General features: G+C 42.2%; 1 protein-coding gene across 1 annotated transcript in view; it reads right to left on the bottom strand.

The window, feature by feature from the left end:
• Positions 1–7,026: 7,026 nt before the first annotated feature.
• The window catches only part of LOC148338645 (protocadherin-1-like), a 106,652-nt gene continuing 90,335 nt past the window's right edge, over positions 7,027–23,343 (bottom strand). The window contains exon 5 of the mRNA XM_088293831.1: positions 7,027–10,030. Within this exon, the coding sequence (XP_088149957.1) occupies positions 9,591–10,030 (440 nt within the window). The 3' untranslated portion in view covers positions 7,027–9,590. The remainder of the gene's footprint in view (positions 10,031–23,343) is intronic.

The following is a 23,343-nucleotide window of genomic DNA, read 5'->3' on the forward strand; positions in this document are numbered from 1 at the left end:
TGACGGCTGGGTTTGGATGAACGATGCACCACTTTTTAGATCAGGAATGCTCATCAAGGAAACAAAACAAGAAATTGCTGCCATGTTAGGTTGAGGGTGACATTTAGAATTTAATTCTTGGTTAGTTTTAGGATCTGGATCAGCACCAAAGATTCAGAATTCCAATTTAAGGAGTGCCAAAAAAAAAAAAAATTGCCCGGGACTCGGAGGTCCAGACTTGCTTCCTTGTTTTTCCACTGGGAATGTTTTTTTTGTTTTATAACATTTACTGTTTTTTAATTTATTGTTTTGACTGTCTCTGATTTTCACTTTTTGCACTGCTCTTTTTATGCTGCTGAGATTGTTTTTAAATTGCTCCAAAACATGAAATTTAGTTGTGTTGAGTGTTTCAATTATTTTATGTTTTATGTTTGGGTTTCATTTCGAATTAGGATTCAGGAATTGATTCGGGTTAAGGTTAGCTTGTTAGCTTTTTATTACGTTATATATTATTTCAAATGCACTTTTCATTCCTTAGATTGAAAGTTTGTAATGGAAAACATATTGTCGGCCACTGAGCATAATTGCTAATGTCATTTTTTTTTTTAATCGGTAAAGGAGAAAAGAAACAATTTGTAGAATGCACATTGGTATTTTATTTTTAATCGTTTTCCTTTCACTTACATCTAGTTGTCATGGTTACAATATCATTAAAAATGTGTTCTAAAAATTAAAAAAATAATAATAATTTTGAAAAACGATTTTCTACATTTCTCATTCCCAATACCACAGAAGTAAATGCGTCAAACTTTGCTGGGATGAAACACGCACTTCTGCGTCTTCTTTTTTTTCACGGAAGGTAATAAGAATACAAATAAAAATAAAAAAAATATATATTTTCAACACAATAAAGAGAAAACAAAGACCTTGGGGAAATAACCTGCGCAAGCTTCTTCCCCTTCAACAATCAATCGCTTTGTTCCTCACTCTATACGTGCACGCATGCGTGTGCGCGTGCGTGCCCACACCTGTGAGACGCTGTAGCGTAACTGTTGACATGCAGGTTAAACATTTGTGAGGATGAAAAAGTCCAACGACAACTGGATCTGAATGTAAATCAACGGAAGTGAGATTTTGTGCGCGTGTGTGCGCGTGTGTGTGTGCGTGAGTGTGTGCACATGCACGTGTGTTGTTGGACGGGCCGGACCGCCTGCAGCAACGCCAGGAGGACTTTTCTCTCCGAAAGCCAGAAATTCTCACACGCATTCATGCACAGTGCAGATGGTCAGTTTGTAAACCAACGGCAGGGGTGTGCAAAAGGAGGGGCGGGGGATGCAATGGGGTTTCAAAGTAGGGTTTGAAGCTACGTTTAGGGTTTAAACTGGAAGTAGGGTTTTAAACTAGGGTTTGAGTGTTTTAAATTATGGTTAGGGTTTCAAATGGTTTGAGTTTTAAAGTAAGAATAGGTTTTCAGAGTAGGGTTTAAAACTGGGGGATAGGGTTTGAAAGTTGTGTTTTAATCAAAGGTTACGGTTTCAAAATATGGTTTCAAATTAGGATTAGGGTTTCAAAGTAAGGTTTGAAACTAAAGTTAGGATTACAACATAGAGTTTTAAACCATGGTTGGGGTTTCAAATTAGGATTTTAAACAAGGGTTACAGTTTGAAAGTAGCGTTAGGGTTTCTAATTATTGTTTTAAACTAGAGTTGAAGTAGGGTTTTAGATCAGGGCTTTAAACGAAGAGTAGGGTTTTAAAATACGGTTTGAAACTGGTTTAGGGTTTCAAAGTACTGTTATAATTTAGGATTCATGTTTTTTTTTTTTTTTTTTTTTTTTAAACAAGTTAGGGTTTCAAATCAGGGATACGGTGTTAAAGTATGCTTTTGAAATGGGATTAAGGTTTCAATAAAGGGCTTTAAACTCGGGTTAAGGTTTTAAAGTAGGGACGTCATCTGTAAAGTACTGATTTAAACTAGGTTTAGGGTTTTGAGTTATGGTTTCAAATTATTGTTTTGCTTCCAGAACACTTTTTTAAAACTAGCGTTGGGGTTTCAAAGTAGGATTTTAAACTTGATTTAAAGTTTCAATTTATGGTTTGAAAGTATGGTTAATGTTTCAATCGAGGGTTTTAACGTCTGATAAATCTTTCAAAGTGGGGTTTTAATTTTGGGTTAGGTATTCAAATTAGGTTTTTAAACTAGTATTAGGATAGAACTAAGATTTTAAAAACAATGCTTGACACCGCCGGGGTCCTCAAAGTGACAAGTGAAATGGGGGTGCTGCTATGCTAATGCGGCTATGCTAATTCTTTGCTTGTTTAGCTAAGAGGCTCCCATTTAGCGCGCGAATATTCATGAGCAGGGCCCTGCATCTCATTAGCATATTAACGAGCCCCCTAATGGCTTCGGAATTTGTTGAGAAGACGTCCCAGCGGGATTTCCGTTTGTGTTTGAGCGACGCGACCAATCTTCTCTGTGGAAAAACAAAACCCTTCATTAGCATGGAGATGCTAACAAAATGTTTCCAACACTTGAAAGCATCACAGGCAGCCTTGGTGGAGGTGTCCAGAACACGGAGACTTTTGCTTATGTTTCATATTTCCTGCAGGTCACGCTCGCACATGGATATCAAAGTTGACTTGACATCTGATGTCGGTTGCAAGGTCTCGATTGTAGATGAGATTGCGACGAAAAGTCTTTCAAAGTTTTGCATGGTGGTGAGTGGAAAGAGGACAAAGGCGGTCGCGCTGATCCACATGGCGTCGCTTTGCTCGCTGCAACTATTTTTAACGGCAGTCGCTAATTAGCAACACGCTAATTAGCATGGGAGCACGCCGCGGGGGCCCGGACGATGACGCGCGACCTCGCGCCTTGACGACCGCTTTGTGTCATCAAGTGGCATTGTTGTCAACAATCAAAGAGTGGAGGGTGTGCGTGTGTGCGTGTGCGTGTGTGTGTGTGTGTGTGCTAAAACGATCAATAATTGTATTGATTTTGGCTGAGATGATGTGATGTGCTTCGAGTACGTTTTCTTCTTCACTCCATCAAGAAATAATGTGTGTGTGTGTGTGTGTGTGTGTGTGTTGAATGATCCTGGAAGATGTCCTCAGGAAGAGAATAAAAACAGGATTTTTTTTTTCTTGTGCCAGTGGCAAGTGCGATGATAGAATGATTGAAAAGATGCAAAGGTGAAGGGATGACAAAAAGACGACGTGGAAAGATGGATGAAATGAAAGACGGGAAAATGTGAATGATGAAACAAGATGGACAAAATAAATGATCATGAAGATGAGAAGTTGAAATAAATGAATGATGGTGGAATTAAAGACGGGAAAGAATGACAATATTGATGGACAGACAAAAAAAAATGTGTGGAAGGATGGACGGATTGGAGGATGGATGAAATGAAACACGGATGATGAAAAGATCACGCGACTAAAGATTGAAAAAAATGAAATGATGGAGCGATAAAATATGGACGTAACGATTGATGTGGAAAGATGGATGATAGAAAGACGAGGGAAGGACCGGAGTAAAGATGGGGAGGAGAGTTGCGATGATGTCACCCCTCCTTCCATTCATTTTTTTTTTTGTCTGCTACCACTCAAACCTCCTTAGCGGACGCCGGAAGTGGAAAGAAAAAAAATGTGGATTAAAGTACTGGGAAGTCAAGAAAATGTGTACAAAAGTATTTGGAAAAATTAATTGCTGGAAAACTGTCAGGGAGTCGATCAAAAGTTTTGATTGATTATCTCGCCTCAATACGTTTGCTCACCAAGTCCAAGTCAGTCCCCAAATGAGACACAAGGTGGCGCCACAGTTGGACTGAATGTATTTTATTGTAAAGCTATGAGGAAGAAGTAATTACAAGTCATCGTTTCTTTGATTTGCTCAGCAAAAAAAAATCCCTTAAAAAAAAAAAAAAAAGAAGCACTGACATGGATTCCAAAGTCAAACATGCGGATGGAGAAAAAACGAAATGAAAAAAAAGAGCAACAACAACGGAAAAAAAAAAACACAAAGCAACAAAAATCGAACACGTCACCCGACATTCCTTTGCTATAAATGGACAAAAAACATCCAAATCAAAAGTAGACAATCGGCGCGACGAGCCTACGAACATCGGACGAGCCTACGCGCCATATTTCCTTCACACGCTTCGAGTATAGGTACAAGATAGTAGATATAGATATTTATATATAGATTCATATTTGTCATCTCATCAGAAAACAACAAAAAAAAAACTACAATTGCATGTACATAAAACTGTACAAAAAACAAGGCATCACTAGCATTGTTTCTATAGAAATATAACCAACCCACAGCAAGTCTACAAACATGGACAGGCTTTTCGATAATTCCATTTAAAAAAAAAAAAAAAGAAAAAAAAAAGTGCCCTTCTTTGAAGATGAGGAGCTTGGGGTTACCACAGACGCAATTTCTTTCCTTTTTTTTTGTTAGCTTGGTTGTGTGCGTCAAAGGTTACAAAAATGCGTTGACAAACTCCTCATGCTAACTTTTTAGCCTAAAAACCGTAAAGACTACGCTAAAAAAAAATAACGTCTGCTAGTTTGTGGCATTTGAAAAATATCGCCTTTTTTTTCTGAAAAAAAAAAAAAAAATTAACTACTTTATAGGTTTTTTTTCCCAAGTATTAATCTGGAGAGATTGTAAGCATTATTTTTTTAACGTCAATTTGCGCTTCTCGTAGGGTTGACTAATTTAGTTTTTAGATTCCGGTAACATCGATTTTGTTTTAGCGGCTTCAATCATTCCGACGGAATTAAATTGTGATTTTAGCTAAGAGATCGTAACAAACTGATAAGAAATCACAATTGAGAGTTACGGAACAATTACATTATAAAAATTTTCTCTTTTTTTTTTTTTTTTTTTTTTTTAAGTTGGCCAGTTTGTCAGAAAAATATTTTTAAATAAAAAAAGTTTTTTTTTTTATATATATTAAACAAATAGATTTGAAATGTTAATTTGCACTTCTTGTTTGTCTCAGTTAACTTGTTTAGCTTTTTTTTAATGTTTGTTTGTGTGTTTTTTAATGTAACCGGAACATGATTTTCTTAGCTTTAGTGATTCTGACGTAAACAAAGAAACATTAATAATATAAATATAAATAATATATAAACGTATTACGGCGGTGAAGATGTTATTATCAACAATTCAGCTAATTTATGTCAATTGAAAACTATCACCGTTTTATTTTTTCCTTTAAAAAATGAAATCTGTTGTTGAAATATGAAATTATTACTTCTGCTGAATTATTATGACTTTTTCTATTTACTCGTTTTATTTCGCCAACTGCTTTCAAAGAAGCCATACAACAAGTTCAAAAAAATGTTGAAAATTTACAATACTGATGATCTCATTGTAACAAATGCGTCCATTTATTACGATCTCTGATTTAACGTCACAATTAAAAAATTGTGTTTGGGAGCAACATAACAATTACTTGTTTAAACATTAAAAATATTTCAGTTGAATTAGCGAGTTCATTGAAAAATATTTCCGTTTTATCATGTTTGACTTATTGTCCGTAGATTCTAGGAACACTGATTTTATTTTAGTAGTTTTAATCATTCCGAAGTACAAATTCAGTTTTAACAAAGAGATCGCAACAAATTGACCACCAAATACTTTTGCGACTCACTTAACAAATACACATTTAAAATTGACACCTGCTTTTCTTTCCATTGACTTTTTTTTTAATAATAAATGGTTTCATGTTGTGACTACAACAAACAAAAAAAATATAAAATAACCTTATAAACCTAATTTGTTTCGTTTTTTTTTGCTACCATACGGAACAGTCAATTTCCTTTTAAGGCTTGAATAATTTTTTACTTCATTAACTTAGAATTTAGTCATTTTAAAAATACTGAGACACCAACTTCCTTTTAAAGTTGAAAGTCTTCCCAAATATTTTTCTTCTGCATTTCATTTCATTTGAATGACCGCAAGGAATTTCATTTTAGTTCCTTGCGATTTCATCATTTAACACATTGAAGGAACCCAAATTCCTGTCCGAAGCTAAAATTAATCGTGTAAAGTAGAGAGATCATTACAAATTGGTATTGAACGTCCTCATTTTGCACTTCTCATACGGTTGAGCAATTTGGAGCTCAAATTTCTCATTGTCTCATCAGCTTGCGATTTTTTGTCATTTATCACGTTTGAAGTGACCCGACTGTGCTTGTGGCTCATTGTCGTGGTGTGAGCAGATCAGATGGCGATGGAATTGGGAAGTATAAAAACACAGTGTGCCCGTTCACTAACATTTTGTTCAAAAGGAAGCAAAAAAAAAAAAATTTAAATGATAAATAAAATAAATAAAAAATGCAGAGCACATATTGATACAGGAAAGCATTGATTGACTGAAAAAAATTGCGACAGCCAAAAAACGTTTTTATATTTATAGTCTGCTTGTTTCATGCTCATAATTATAATACAAAGTCAACGAAAAAAAAAAAAAAAGGAAATTGTGGGAAATGTCAGCTCCAACGCTTATCACTCGATTGAATAAAAACGTTGAAAAAATTGTGTCAAATTGTACGTTATCTGTCTTGGAATACAAAATAGTTCAATGAACTTTAAAGATTTTCTTTTCTTATGAAATAATTTGAACAACCTGCTTTTCTCGTCAAACCCGACTTCCCCGTTTTCAGAAACTAAAAGATTCGGACTCTCGCCACTCGTGCGGTACGCGCTACACAAGGCACCCCGTGGCGTTAATGTAAGACGCGCTCAGTGTTAGCATTAGCATGTAGCATGCGCAGGAGGGAGGAGCTTGGATGACGTCGGCTTGAATTTGTGAACGGCTTCACCTTCGAGTTTGGTTGAGAGCTGAAGGAATTTTCTTCTTTTGTGACAATATCTAAGAAATCATTTGGAAAAATGAGCAAGCGAGGCAAGTATGCGAAAACAAACCTATTTTGACTTAACTTTTTAGCCTAAAAACATAGCTGCCCAAGTCATTTTTAACTTAGTCAAAATATCAATTAAAAAATAGCAACGTGCTCGCAATTGTTTTTTTATATATATATATCTATATATTTTATATGAGATTTTAATATATAACATAGGCAACTGTGCCATTAGGCGAATGAACTGCTTCTTTCTCAAGGGGGAGCCAGAAATGTTGCAAAAACTTTTTTGTAGGTCTACTCATGGCACGCCCACCAAATTCCATGTTGCTAAATCATATCGAGCTGAATTTGAAACATTCAAAAATGGCAGATGTCTTGTTTTTTTTTTTTTGAGCTTGGCTTCTTGAGACGTTTTTGTGGGTCTACTCATGATGGAGAACGCCCCAAAATTGGAGTTAGGTGTAATTACATTGGCCATCGACCTTAGTGATGTTTTTTTTGGGTGTGTTTTCTGGCATGCTAATAAATAAAAGTGAGGGAAAGAAAATCTTTTTTTTTTCTTTATAGGGTCAAAAAGTCTCAAATTAAGACTTAAAAGAATTTGTAACGCTGCCTTTAAACTTTAAGGAATGAACTACACTCTCGTGCACACACACTCACAAAACCAACAGAGGCGGCAAAAGGCCACTGAGGGTCAGCGGAGGTTAATTGGTGGCAAAGAGTAAGCGTAACCTCCGTCCTCCATCTTTACCTCATGTAGCAAAACACGCCGGCCGCTCGGGAGGCACGAATGGAAAAAAAATGACCTGATTCCTGACGGCCGGGGCGAGAGGAAAGACGAGGAGAGGAAGAAGAGGAGGAAGGCAGAATTGTGTGTTGGGTCTTGAAATGGAAAAAGTACTTCACAACCTACTTTTTAAATTAACGACTAATCCGACAAAATAGAAACAAAATTCACACCAAAATGGCCGACATTACAAATATTAATATCAATAATAATAATGACACAAAAAATATTTTGAATCCCACACCACCCAAAAAATATATTAAAGCGACCCCAAAAGGTGACAAATTAATTATAATAACCAGAGCAATCGTAATAAGAACAATTTTAAAACAGCGAGAAAAAAATTTGGATGTGAACATTTTGGACTGAAGGGGGCGCCGCCGCTTTGATACTTTCTGTCAACATTCTGGCTCCTCTCAAGATGAAACAAAACAATTGTTGTTCTTCTAAAAAAAAAAAAAAGTTTGTTCAATCAAAATCAACTTGTACATTTTTGCTGATTTTCTTTACAACCTTCAGCTCTCAAAATGACGATGACGACAATGACAATTTCAATTTTGACCTGGAAGATTTCCACTTCCATTGTGGGCTTGTGGATTACTTCCCAACGGTTTTGTCCCGTCAAGAGTGTGTTGTGATACTGAAGAGAAGAAAAAAAGACAACAACGTCTGTACATGCAAAACTCATCAGTCCAGCGGCGTGACGTCACGTGAGCTTCGCCATATTTACATGTGGAAACCGGGAGAAAAAGATTCCCGGCGTGCGTAAACGAGGCAAACGTCCTGGTAACAAAAAAAAAAAAACAACCACTAAACAAAATGAAAAAAAAACAAAAAACAGACCAGGTTGTTTGACGTCCAGAACGGTTGAGGGGAAATTCTTCCCAAAAATCCACAGAAAGAAGTCCAAAGTCACACAGAATACTGTGAAAGGATTTACAAGAAAGTTCACTCGAGGTGGGGGGGGGGGGGGGGGGCGATGGGCAAAAAAAGATGACACAAAGTATTGTTTGTTGTATACATTCCTTCCATTTCCTCATTTACAGCTGATTGGCTGGCACAAAGCCAGGTGGGCGGGGCCTAGAAGAGTGGGCGTAGGGGTAGGTGGGATCAGGGAGGCTGTGCTACCACACAGCTAGGCACAGGTGAGGTGTTTAAGGGTGCTCGAGAAGCGATTTGTTAGGGGTGGCGAGGTGTTTAGGGCATTGGCCTGGTTTGGAGATGGATTTGTCGATGGAGGTCTTTGATAGGGCCGAGAGTTGTTTGGGGTGTAGTGAGGTGTTTGGATGGGGCAGTAAGGAGTTTAGTTGGGCAGTGAGGTGTTTAGGGGACAGGTTTAGGGCAGTGCGTAAACGAGGTTGGTTGGTGTTTGGGGGCGGCACTAATGAGTTTATTACTCTATGGAAGAGTTTGGGGGGTGTGGTGAAGTGGTTTGGGACCCAATGACCTGTTTACAGGCAGCTGTGAGGTCTTAAGTGAGAGAGTGGAGGGAAGTGGGATGTGTTTAAGGGGCATTTGAGGTGGTTATGGTTGAGATGTGGTGTTTGGTAGGGTAACGTGTTAGTGGTTAATGGTGTGGCGAAGTGATTGGGGACTGAGTTAAGTGTGTGATGGCCCATTAAGATGTTTCAAGGGGTTGTGAGGTGGTTGGGCGTGTTGTGAGGAGTCGGGTGGGACACTAAGGTGGTTTAATTGGGCAGGGATGTGGTTGGGGGTGTGGTGAGGTATTCAGGGAGGTAAGTGAGGTGTCAGATAAGGTGTGCAGGGCAGGAAGGTGGTTTGGGGTGGTACTGACGTGTTTGGGTGGAGCAGTGTTTGAGGCCGGTTGAGGTGTTTAGGGGGACAGTGAGGTGGTTTGGGGTCGTGTAGAGAGGTGTTTGAGGGGTGAGGTGTTCAGGTGAGCAGCGTCAACGGGGATCGACGGTTATCGGGGCTCACGGGCCTCCCTCACAGGTAGATCTCCCTCTTGGCGGCGTGGCCCGTGGGGGTGGCGGCCGAGTGGAACTCCACCGCCTGGCTGAGGGGGATCTCCTCCAGGCCACAGTCTTTGGCGGGGGTCTGGCCGGCGGCCCCCAGGGGGTAGGCACTGCTGTAGGGCGTCATGAAGCGCATGTTGGCCACTCTGGCCCCGCCCACGCCACGCTCCTCCACAGGGACGGGCTTGGGACTGCCGTTGGCCATGGGCGGCGGTGGCGGTGGGTCGCGGGCGGCGTCCATCTCCTGGTAAGGCACGAAGGTGGACAGCTTGGGGGGGACGGCGGCGCCCTTGGACCCCTTGCGGTTGGGCGACGGCTGGCCGGGCATCCAGCAGGAGTCCGAGTGGCCGAACTCGGTGCACTCACGCGTGCAGTTGCCCGTCATGGCCACGTCCGGGAGGGGCCTCAGGTCTGCAGTGGAGGAGGGGGGGGGGCGGAGGGGGCACAAAACACACCACACACTTAATAAGTCCCATAGCCTTGGCGACAACAACAATAAGAACCACCTGAAAACAAACTTTAATTAACTTCATATATAACAACAGCTTTCCCAAAGGGGGACGGGGGGGGGGCTCTGAGGTGCGCAAGATTAAAACTGTAATGTGTGGAAACATTTATAGAAAAAGTGGGATGTGCGCGCCCCCCGGTGGGCACTCTCCAGGGGGTGCCAAAGACGAAAAACGCCAACATTGATGTGTTTTCACTCCAAGTTTATTTAAAATGTAGAGGTTGTATTACGACTATTTTTGAGATGGGGGTGCGGTTAGGGGATTGTTGTGCTCCAACTCTGTCAGAGGTTTGTAGATAATGTGCACCATTAAACACATTATATGACATAAAATGTATGTTTTGATAGGGTTGCGCTGGAAAGTCAGTCTTGTTGTTGGAAAGGGGTGCGTTACTAAAACATGTTGAAGCAGGTTTAAAATACTTGGTTAGGCCTATTCTACAATCTAAAAATCATTAAAACGTCTATATATCAATGACAAACCATATTCATGAGTATATTTTATAGAGGTTATGGTGCTGAGAGAAGGGGTGCGCCAACTGTGCCTAGCTGTTGAACTTTTGCGCCAGCTGTTCCATGATGTAAAATCATCCAACATCAATCAATAGATGGTAAAATCGGGTTTATTTGGATCATTTTGGGTTTATTTTTTTGTTTGTTTCCAAAGTAAGGGTGCGCCAGCTCTATTGTGTGATCTTAAAAAGGGTGTGCAGCTTTCGCTTTTGTTGCAGCTTTTCCATAATGTAACCAGAATAAAAATGAATCAATAGATGCTAAAGAACGTTTTGGAGGGGATTTTGCTACCCAGGGGTATGCTGGCACCAAGCATTTCACGATCTTAAAGGGGGTGCGCAACTACATTTTTTTTTTTTTTTTTTAAATAATCCCAAATCACCCAAAATGAATCAATAGATGTTCATTACAAATTGTGTTTGAGGGGGTTATGGTGTCCTAGGAAGGGGTGCACCGACTTTGTCAGGATTTCAAAATGGGTGTGAGGCTAAAAAAAAAAGAAATTCATGATGGCTGTTCTTTGATGCAAAATCATCCTAAATCAATCTATAGATATTCAACAAGCTGTGTTAAATGGTTTTGAGGGGGCTTGTGGTGCAGGGGGTCGGGGTGCACCAAAGATTTGGGGTGTTTAAAGGGGGTGCGTGAGTTCACAAGTTTTGCCATGCGACACAGGGTTTGTTGAGCTGGTTTTGCGGGAGTTGGAGTGCTGAGGTTGGGGGGTGCGCCAGCATTGTCAGGTATGTTAAAGAAGGTGCATAAACAAATCCAATTAGTAGACCAACAGGAAGAAGAAGAAGGCACTGAGTGGGGGGGAATTGGGGGAAAGCGGGAGAAGAAAAGAGTGTGGAAAAGGTCAGTGAGGCAAAAAGGCAAATGTGGAGTGCGTATGCAGAGAGTAACCTTTCTCTCCCCACGCGTGACATTAGATCATTCTCTAATATCCCACGCTACGGGGGAGAGGGGGTGCGCTGCCGTTCTGTCCTGGCGGGAGAAGGCAGGCCACCCTCCCTCCCCTCACATCCTCCAAATGGCGTCCGTCCGCTTGATGTCAATTGAAATTCATGGCTTCCATTTTGCAGGCGGGAAGCGAGCGAGCGAGCGAGTGCTAGCGGGCGCCGCTGCTGACTCGCCAACACGCTCACTCGCACATTTCTTATTCCTCCTTTCTCTCCCGCCTTTTATTATTCCCGCTCGCTGATGTACGGTTGGTTGGCGCCTGAAGGACTTCCTGTGTAAAAAGGCGGCAAAATGTTGAGTCATGAACTCTAAACTCGGCTTTTCGTACATTTACATTTGGGTCTCTTCTGTTTTGTTTTTATTATTGCATTTGAGGCCAAACATCAAGTCATCGATTAATTTATAATCAATGAAATTAAGCAAAAACTTTTTGGGATGGATCCATAAATAGTTTTGAGACCTTGCTGAAATTCTAATACTCCATAACTTCTTCACAAACAGGAAATGTTTTCCGATTTTTGAAAGCAAAGCGATTGGTGTTTTTCAAAATAATTTATTTTGGAAAACAGATTTTTGTCTGATTCAGTCTGTAGCCCAAATCAGTGAGTGGATCATCAGTCATCATTAATTTATGTTTTTTAATGAATGGATGGAAATTTCAAAAAACAAAATAAGATTATCCGTTTAATTGAAAATCAAATCGTAATATTTTATTAAAATAATATTTAGTTGGAGCGCTATACAATTCATTATTTTATCTCAGAATATCATAAATTTTATTGCATGAGCCTATTTATAAATTTGTTTACTATGATAGAATTTTATTAGTAGTTGTATTCCAGTTTGTGTATAATTTTATCTTACTTTTAATTTTTCTTTTTTTACTCGTATATGGTAAACGTTTTAAATAATTAACTACTTTAATTATCTTGTTTATTCATTATATTATTTAATTTATTTTCTTCTTTCTTATTCCAATTGAATTGGATGCATGCATTCTATGCATTTTTGAGGAAAATGTTTGAGCGCAATCATACCGTGAATGAGGAAAATGTCACATGATGAAGTTGCCCCTGTTAGCTCCGCCCCTTACAGGAAGCAGAAAGTGCTCCGTTATAGCTGTTTGAGTGCTTCATTGATGCCCGTGTCTCTATTTGGCGGCAAGTGTGGAACTTATCTGCGCACTGCCCAGGGTTAGCCCCACACACACACACACGCCCCCTCTTTCACCGCCATATAATCCAGTGTGCCGCCGCCATCGCCCAACTGCGGTCAAACTAATTAGATTGGCGAGTGGCGATGTCAGAGGTACCAAATGGAAATTATTTCCAGATCACGATCTGACATTTCACGCCACCGACTTGAGTAAAGGGGCTGCGACCGGATGCTCACCATCCCTCCTTTTCCTCCTCCTCCAATTTTTTTTCCCAGATGTAAATTTATCTTTAAAGCAGTAAGACATCAAACATGTTAAATATGGAAATGAAAGAGTGTGCCACTTGACACCCCTTTCAAAAATATCCCCTTTATTGCTTAAATGAATGTAATGTCTAAAGGGACACGCACACACACACACACACAATATGTCAACTCTGGGCTTTATTTAAAAAGACACTTTGACTCCCCTTTCATGCAGAGATTATGCATCATGTCATGAACGTAGATGTGTGTTTTTCATGCTCTGCCTTTCACACAGAATCCAGAATTAACACAACAGAGTAAGAGGTGTTGAATGTCACTTTTATAACCCAGCAATAGTATTTCCTTTCACACAGAGATTCCGCTAAAAAGGCAGATCAGAGTTGTAAAAGTATACCCGCCATTTACTGTATTAACGCAGAACCCAGTCACTACAGAAGTCCAATTAACAACAACAAGACAAGGGAGTTCAATGTCAGATTATATTTCTGTTACAACGGCGTAGTACCTTTCACACAGATGCTCCGCGAAAATTTTGTATACAGACCATAAAAGTACAGGAAGGAAGATCTGGGATTTGTCAGCCTGTGCCTTTCACACGGCACTCTCAACACGACAAGGTGGTAGATGTGAGTGTCAAGTACGCGTCACTTGACTTGCAAGTGCAACTGCCGAAATGAATTGGAGCTGTCCCTGGTGCTGAAAACGTTCTCAAAGTGTACTCAAGCTTTGAGGTCAACAAAATTCAACAAAAAATGTTATTCTGCGGAAAATAAACGCATTGTGTCAGAAAGACGGCGTTTTTGTAGTCCTCATTGTGCTCTTTCCGATAAATTTATTTTTGGAAAGTCACCCGAAAAAAACAACTTCGATTGACTTAACGCTCCAAAAGGGATTTTAATACCGAGAACATCCCTCGTTGTTTTCCATTTGAATAGTTTCAAGTCAAGTTAGATTTTTTTTTCTTGTCAGCCGCTTCATTGGACAACAATTTGAAAATATTTTTTTCCATCTTGAATTTAAAGTGACAATTACAGTGCTGCTTTTAAAAAGTAATCACACTTTGCTTTCACTGTGCTTTTTTCATGTACACTGAATTTGGCGTTACATGAATTTTTTTGTAGTTATGAGCTTTTCATTGGCCAACCGTTGATGACAAAATAATACAAATGTTTATTAATGACTAAATAAATGCTGACTAAGCAGAATTTCACCACCAAGTGACGACGATGGTCTCGTTTTATGTCTTTTTCCGTCTTATCATTTCATCCCGTCTTTGCTTCCTGGTTGTTGTTATCATCTTCTGCAGATGTCCCGCCCCTTCCACAAGTTCTCCCCCCCGGATCGCCCCCATGGCCTCTCCGGTGGGTGTCATCGTGCAAAGTCGCGGGTCACATTAGAACTTCATCATGTCACTCTTTACAGTCACTTCAACAACTTGCGACTTTTGCAGAAATTCAATAAGCCGGCAATTACTTAAAGGACGCAGGGACGACGAGGACGAAGGGGAGAAGAAGTTGGAGGGAAATAATATAGAGGGAGGGAGGGACGAGGGGATTCTTTCATGTGTCAGATTTGTCAGTAAATGAAGGAGATGGGAATTTATCGGCAAAAGAAAAAGACATTTGGAATATGAAACATGAGAATTAAAAAGAGGAATATTGAATACCCCTCCAAAAACACCCTCATCCCCATTTCTTTAATTAATTTCTACGGCCTCTGAAGGACAACCCCAGCACACACACACACACACACACAAAAGCAGTCTTTGTTGCCTGTATTATGTTTAACAAGATATCCTCAGCCCCCTTCACAAGCAAAGTTAAGTTGACTTTAATGGACAGCGTGAAATGGGTTTTCATTATGCGTTTAGTGTCGTTTTGCTCTTCCCCTTTCACACGTCTGCTGTAAAATCTCACACTCCCGGTTCGCCTTTTTACGCAGGCACTATACCAGCCTCTGTGATGCCGCTGACGCTAATCGAAAGTCAAGACATTTAATTGGTCCCTGCACTCCATGTCTGTACCATTCACGCAGATCAGCAATACAGAGGAAAAGAGCAGGGTTTTTTGGGGCTGTGTGGAAGGGGCTTTTAGTAAAGTGATTCACTTCACTCTTACTACGTCTGAAGGTGGAAAATTGGATTCAACCGAAACCATTCACCGTTGGTGCCGTTTATTGTGGAAAGAAATGGGGTAACATTATGGGTGGCTGTTTCACACCCCCATTGGCACATTCTGCCAATTCCTCTTTCACACAGGCACTCGCCTGCCTCTGATACTATATCAAAAAATGCAAAATTGTCTTGGTCCCTCGCCTTTATGTTGGTACCTTTCACACTTAACAGCAAACTGGTAGTTAAAAACTGAAGAAAATCAGCTTTAGTGGACTGTGTGAAAGGGTTGTTTTTATTTTTGTTTTGAGCATGAACATCACACACCTCACAGGTGGACAATGTTGGTGTTGGTTCTGGAAATGAAAACTGGTGAGTGTCATAAAATGTCACATCTTCATTCCCTCCATCCACTACTCCCCTTCCAAACAGATCTTTGAAACTTCCTTTGTCTTTCACTTTAGAGTCGGTACCTTTCGCACAGTCCGGTCACACAGAAGGGAAGGAATCAGCTTTTGGAGGCAGTGTGGAAAACAACGTGTGAAAAAAATGGTGAGTGGGTGTTCAACTTCACACCCCCATTCTCCTCTTCTGGTCTCTAATCCCCTTTCACACACACGCACTGCCCGGCCTCTGTTATGCCTCTGATACGACCTGAAAAGCCGGTAAAATGTCATGGTCTCTCGCCTTTGTGCCTTCCACCTTCCATACAGAACAGCCACATGGGGTAAATCTGGCTGTGACAGGCGGTGTGAAATTCAGATTGTCCTCTGTGAGGAGATGCGTTCCGTCCGCGTGTGCGTGCGTGCGCATGTTTGATGCTCGGCTTTTGTAGCGTTTTGTATTTTAGTGTTTGTGAAGGAATCGGACAGAAGGCGCCTGGAGCGACTTCAAGTGCAATATCGCTGGTGCAGCTTCTCTAGCGCATAAATATTTGACCACTGCGAGGAGTGCGCACGTCCATGTGTGTGAGCGTGTACGTGTACGTGAGCGAGTGAGAGGTCTTTAAAGCTGCAAGGTTTATTTTTGCTTTAAGTTCACAAATCGGCCTGAATACAAAAACTGGGTCTTCAGTATATTCACGCTCAGACACGTACGTGTACATCCTTCGGTTTTCTTTGTTGCACGTCCTCGTTAAGTTGCGGGTGTGCTGCTGCTTATCCCAGCTGCTTTGAGTTAATATCTTGGACTGGTCGCCAGCCAATTTCATTTAGACTCGTCAATAAACTTAAACTGCATCTTTTGGGGGAAAATAACGTAGCAGGAAACTAGTAAAGGGAAGAAGAAGTCATAAAGTAGATAAACAATAGACAATGGACGCCACACTTTCAAGGACAAAAAGGCAGAATGGTCGTCTCAGATGCGAGGGCGATTGATGGTGCGTAATGGAAAAATGCACACGGTTTTCTGTTGTAAGACAGTTTTAGTTTTTTTTACTTTAATACGACAGTTCTCTCTCAGAAGGTGATTGATGGCGAGTGTTGGCAATTGGAGGCGAGTGGAGGAGATGTATTTTCCGGTTGCGTTATATGAGAGTTTGAATTTTTCACTTTTAAATCAGATTGGCTGCTTGAAACGCTCTATTAAGATACTGGTGCCATGGTCATCTGTTAGACGACATAACAGTGGCAATTGATGGCACTTAATAGACACTAGCGCATGATGTTTTCTGTCGTATTGCACGAGAGAGGTGTGGTTTTAGTTTTTTATTTTTAGATCCGTTTTCATGCATGTTTTCAGTTGTGTCATTGGACAGCTGTTTAGTTTTTTTGTCTTTTGGAAAAAAACACTTCTAAGGAAAGAAATTTCATCATAATGCAATGGCGATTGATGGCCCGTAATGGACGTGTGTTTGCAATATTTTCCATTGTGTCAGATAAAAGTCACCGAGTTTTACTTTTTGACACAAATGAATCAGTTTCTTCTCATGAAAACACTTCAGACAGCAAGAAAATGGAATGGCCAACTAATGGCGCATAAAGGACAAGCGTGTATATTATGTTCTGTTGTGTCAAGCGGGAATGAACGATTTTTTTCGTTTACTTTGGAGCCAGTTTCAGTTGTCAAAATACTTCAGAAGAGAAGAGTTGATCGATGGCATTTGATGGACGCGCTCACGTTGCTTTCCGATGTGTCTAATAAAACTGGAAGTTTTAATTTTCCATTTTTTCATCATTTTTGACTCATCTAAATATTGTGCGGCCGATTGATGGCGCATGATGGACGCGTGCATGATGTTGTTTTCCACAATGTCATACGAGCGCATCGGAGCTGTCATTGCATTGTAGCATAAAAGCGCCGTTGGCGTTAACATGCACATCAAAACAGGAAGTGCCCCTCTCGCTGGAAATAAGTGACCCCGCCCCCCTCCCGGCACCCCGTCCCCGTCAGGATGCGCCGTGCCCGCACCCGCCTGAACGTAAATAACATCAACAGCAAAGTAAATCAACACACATCTGACGCGGTACAGAATTAGCGGCGGGGTGACGACGACGACAACGACGATTATTAATAGAAGAAGAAGAAAAAGAAAAAAGGAGGAGGAGGAAAAGCGATTGTCATCCCTGCGGTCTGGTCCTACTATGACAGGAAAATTCAATTATCCAACAAAAGTGAATAAATTTGCAGAGCCGGTGCCCGTGGCAGGAAAATCTCCTAGGATGCACTAGGGAGCAGGCGAGGAGTGGGAGGGGCCACGGGGACCAGGGGACTCATTAATGGGACGCCGCCATCTTGGAAAAAGACACACAGCGCGAGAGCAAAAACTTCCTGACAGACAGGGAGTAAAATAAGATACAAAAAGTGAAAACGTCTTCAGTGACACGAAGTGAAGTCATTTACAGGGTCGTGAAAAGTTCCTGGAGGACATCATGTGACGTTAAGGAAACGGAAATGAAAACTTCCCCAGTGACAGGAAGCGACAGGCAGTCCAGTAAGTAAAAACTTCCACATGGACAGGACATAAAGTTCTCTACAATATGCGAAAAGTTCCACATGGAAAGGAAGTGAAGTGATGGGCAAGCAAGCAGGATTTGTAATTCCCAACAAGGAAATAGGAAGTGAGACGATCCACCACGTCGCAACAGAAAGCGAGAAATTCCCAAATGTCACTCCGACAAAGCAGAAGACACCAAGAAAAAAAAGATTTGGTCTTCATCTTCATAAGCGAAATGAGGAGAGTGTTAAATTATGAGCGAGTTTCTTTCTCACAACTTCCTGCACCATCGCAGACATTTACACACTCATTAACACACACACACACACACACACACAACAACAACGCGTATACATCAAGCACATGAATAACATGAAGAGGTTTTTCTTGGAAGCGTTCCAGTAAAATTCAGTCAAAAATATTTTCCCGAGGGAAGTTGACTTGGAGGAAGAATTTGAAACTTCCACCGACGATAGAAGAACTTTTCACAACTTACTCTGCGCAAGTCCACTTAAGTCTTCATCAACAACGATGACTCTTTTGTGCCCGTGTGTGAGCGCGTGTGTGTGTGTGCACACTTGTGAGTCAGTTGCTTTTGTGTGTCAGTTTGTTTCAGTTGTTCGTGTGTGTGCTTGTTTGGTCTGTGGGTGTGTGTGTGTGCATGTGCACTGTCCATTTCAATTGATTTAGGGTGTGTGTGTGTGTGTGTGTTTGTGTGTATTTTTACTGTTTCTATTTGTGTGTATTCCATTTCAATTGATTTTGCACGATGTGTGGGGGTGTGTGTGTGTGTGTGTATCTTATTCAGTGTACCGTGTATTAATTTTAAGTGTGTTTGTGTGTGAGTGCAGCTTGACTGTTCAAGTGTGTATCATTTGTTTATCAATGTGTGTGCGTGGGCGCATGTGTTTCAGTAATTTTTTTGTGTTTCAGTGTTTCAATTGCTTGTGTATAACGGTGTGTTTCATTTGATGGTGTGCGTGCCGGTTATGTTAAAATGCAAACATACAAGTGACGATGCCACTAAAACTCAAATCTTAACCACAAAAAAAAAAACAACAACACGCTGTGTTCACATGAGGACATGCGGCTCGCACATGCACTACACACACAACTCGTCCAAGGCTTTGTGCGGTTATCTAAGAGGAGATAAAAGAGGAAGTTGTTATCTGGCCGCGGTGGTCTTCTCTCGTGTTCTCGGCGTGAAATGAACCAATAAGGCGTAGCTGCGCTAAATGTGACGGCGCCCCGGGGCCCGCTTTGCCCACAACGCTATGTGGCGCCACATCGCAGCCGCGGGGCCCACGCCGCACTCACAAGACTCGACACACAAACGGAGCCAAAAGTTGGGAACGGCGCAACGTCAGGCTTGCTGCTGCGCCGTGGGAGTGTGTGTGAGAGTGAGTGAGGATGTGCGTATGGTGGGGGTGTGTGTGTGGGTGTGAGAATCTGAGTGCGCGTGACCACGTGAGTGTATGAATGCAGTGCATGTGCGTGACAACGAGAGCGTGTTTCGAGAGCGTGTGTGTGTGTCTTGTGCGAGATTGTGAGTTTATGAGTGCTGTGTGAGAGAATGCTTTTGATATCGTGTGAGTGTGTGTGTATGATGTGTGATGAGAGCGATGGAATTGAGAAAGTGTGGATGTGTGTGACGTGAGATAAAGAGAGAGTTTCCGCGTGTGTGTCTGGTGTGAGTGTGAGCACGTGAGAGAAACAATGTTTCGGAGTTATTGCGAGTCATTGATTGTCTGATATTAGAGTCTATGTGTGAGAAAACGAGAGAGTGAGTGTGAGTCATGAGATAACGAGTGTCTTGGTTAGAAAATTGAGAGAGCGTGATGAGTGTGTGAATCTGAGTGTGTGTGGGTGAGAGAGTGACTATGAGAGCGTGTGTCTTCGTGCAAGATCGTGAGTATGGTGCGTGAGAAAGAGAGAAGGGGGGGGTGGGTGGGGGTGGGGGTGTGTGTGTGTGCCGGTGTTTGCGTGCGTGTATATGAGAGTGTGTTAGTGTGAAAGAAAGAATGTGTGTATGTGAATTTGTGTGATGGAGTGGAAATCGTGGCCTTCACCTCTTGGGCGCACCTCCGTCTTTTTTGGAATGCGCGAGCATCATGTACCTTTCACGCCGTCCAAAATTTTAACGCTGGTGTGAATCATCATGATCATCGCCATCATCTGGCGCCACGCCCAAGCCTGTTCTCCATCACGCCCTCGCACCCCCGCTCAATATCGTCTCGCCTTTGTCACGGATTCCGGGCCGGCGCGCGACGAGGCACTCGGCCGGGAGGCCGGGGATCGCCTCATTTGCATACGTAACGAGGTGAAAAAGAAGGAAGGGAAATAAAAGGTTTTGTTAGCGTCGGGTTTGAGGGATTTTTTTTTCTCTCTTCCCCGCGGCGGTTTTGAAGGCCGTCCAGGAAGCCGGCAGGAAATTTCTTTGCCGTTTATTCGTGCGGCGGCGGCGGGGGAGGAGGAAGAGGAAGGTTACGGTCATCCCGTCGTGTTCTTCATCCTGCCGGGTAAATCTTCCCGCCTTAAATGTTGAAGATAAAAACAAGGACGACAACAAAAAAACAAGCTCCTGCTTGTTTTTCCTGTTCCCCGCCCCCCTGCAGAATTCAGTGGGATATTTTTTATTTTTTTTTTACCACCTAATCAGTGATGCAAAAGAATTACGGCGTGAAGCCGAGCCGTTATCTCGCTCACGCAGCACGAGAGCGAGCGGGAGAAAAGGCGCGAGGCGGCTGAATAATGGATCAAACATGCTCCCGCCCGCGCCGCACACATTTCCTGCAGCTCGCGTTAAATATTGAGTGGCCCCCTTTCACGCAAACGCAAGGAAGAGCGGCAGCGTGTCGAAACCCACCACGATGACCGCGCGACCCACCGTCGACTTTTTTTATCCCGCTTTTTCTCCTTCTGGTTCAACTTTTCGGGCCAAATGAGAATTTTGGTTGAACCCCCTTTACAAATGTCCTTTGTGTGCTCTGTGAGAAAGGCAAAGGTTGATCTATTACGGCGTAACAAGACGGGAGAGTGAGTCAGGTGTTGAATTTCACGCATTCCCACCCCACCTGCCCCGTGTCGATACCTTTTTGGACAACAATCTAAAATTTCACACAGTTGTCCCAGTTTTCCACTTGTCCCTTTTCTTGCAGTTTTAACAGACGTAGGTGTGAAAACTGAGATCGGAAAATGGGACCATGTAGGGAAGTTTCATCCAGACGCTCACTTCGTCGCACTTATTTCCTTTCACACAGATGCTGGACCGTCCCTGATATCACCTTGGAAGTAGGAAACTGTAAGTCAACTTCAACCCACTCATTCTGTGTCTACCTTTCACACTACTTTCAAGTTTGAGGGTCGATACTAAAGTAGTGCCTTTTGATTTCTCATTTCTCACACAAAAACAGTCCCGCAAACTGAAACTTTCTCAGAAATTGGGCCATTTTTGAGTGTGCCTTTAGTGCAGATCAATAACTCTGGCAAAGGTCAGCTGGGACAGTTTGCCCGTTTTCGCCACGTGATCATTTCTCAGAAGTTGGACGGTTTTTGAAACTACCTTTCACACAGATCAATAATTTTGGGAAAGGTCAGCATGGAAGGGCCCGCAGCTCAGGGGAATAAAAGTTCCGATTTTGAGGGTCAGTGACAAAGCAGACGCTTTTCACACACATACAGTTCTAGCTCTGATACTTCCTTAGAAGTCGGCAAATGAGGTTATGGATTTTAAACGCCCATTTAAAGTCGACCTTTCACGCAGAGCAAACACTCAAGGTTCAGTGAGAAAGCGTAGACAATTCTGGCTCGGATGAGTTCTTGGAAGTCAGCCAATGAGGTCGTGGAGTTCAAGCGCCTATTTAGAGTGGACCTTTCACGCCGAGCAAGGGTCAGGGAGAAAGTAGCTCCTTTTCACATAAAGACAGCCCCGATGATGATACCACCTCTGAAATCCCATTCGGGGTCTACCTTTAACGCAGAACAAAGACTCAGAGGAAAAAATTGAGGGGAAACTGAGGAGGTTGCTCCTCACAGGCTTCAGGCCGGATCCTCTGTTGCTGTGTGACAGGGGCATTTAATTCCTTGACGTCTCGCGCCGCAAGACGACGCCATTGAAGTCACGCGCCGCAAGGACAATTTAGCGCTCGGCCGCGTCTGGAAACAAGCGTGGCGCAAATCAACGATTAATAAGCCCTGCGTGAAATTTTGCTTACTCCGAAGGAGGAAACTGGGAGCTCACACCAGGGTGGAAGAAAACTTCATATTTTGTGTACTTATTGTGTGTTTGATGATTTTTGTGGAATATTTGTATTTTCGTTAATATGTGTGTGTGCTTATTTGGCTGAGTTGCTTATTGTGAGTTGTGTGTGTGTGTGTATTTTGTGTGTTTAGTCATTTTATCCTTTTTTTTGTTTGTGTTTTCCGTCACTCGTCTGCATGTGTTGCTTATGTTTTGTGTGAGATTCAAAAGTGTCGCAGAAGGACTTGATAGCGTTCGGATTCAGGGGAGAGGCAAAATCATCCGAGCGACTCTTTACGCTTCATTAAACGCACACGCACACACTCGGACCCCCGGGAAGTCTCAAGTCAGCCAGCAAGGGTCAAAGGCCACCAGGAAATGGACAGGAAGTGGACCGTGGAGGACAGTGCTGGTGTCTGAGAGAGCGACACAACTGGAGCAGAACAACATGGACCCTCTGGACACGCACACACACTCGTACGGACGCACGCTGACACACATGCACACGCACAAATCATCACGTCCCCGAAGCCAGCAAATGTGAGTGATGTGATGCGACGTCCGACGCGTCCATTTGCAGTCGAGGAGACTGGGAGGCTTTGGCAGCGCCCCCCCCCCCCCAGCGGCGGCTCGGCCAATCGGACGCCAGCGGCTACCAAAGAGTTTAGTGACTGGAAAGTCAGACGGCGAATCAGAAGGTCGGAGGCATCTCATTTCATGTTCCCAAACAAAGTGTGTGTGTGTGTGTGTGTGTGTGTGTGTATTTTAGATGTTTCGGGGTGCTGCAAATGTGCCGCTGCATGTTCCGATTATTTGTTCGTCTGTCGTCAGTATGCTTGTGTGTGTCTCATTCAAATGTGTGTGCGTGCTTTGTGTTTCAATTATTTGTGCGGCCTGTTTTAACCATATTTGTTCAATTGTATTGCAGTTGTATGTCTTTTGTTTTCATTTCTACGTGCGTGTGCGTGTGCTCAGGCATTGCACTGCGACCGTCATGCTGTGTGTGTGTTTTGAGTTTGTGCGTGGCTAACTTACA

This window comes from Idiotropiscis lumnitzeri, chromosome 4, assembly GCF_059441095.1.
Source record: "Idiotropiscis lumnitzeri isolate Australia: NSW breed Sydney's pygmy pipehorse chromosome 4, RoL_Ilum_1.0, whole genome shotgun sequence".
NCBI lineage: Eukaryota > Metazoa > Chordata > Actinopteri > Syngnathiformes > Syngnathidae > Idiotropiscis > Idiotropiscis lumnitzeri.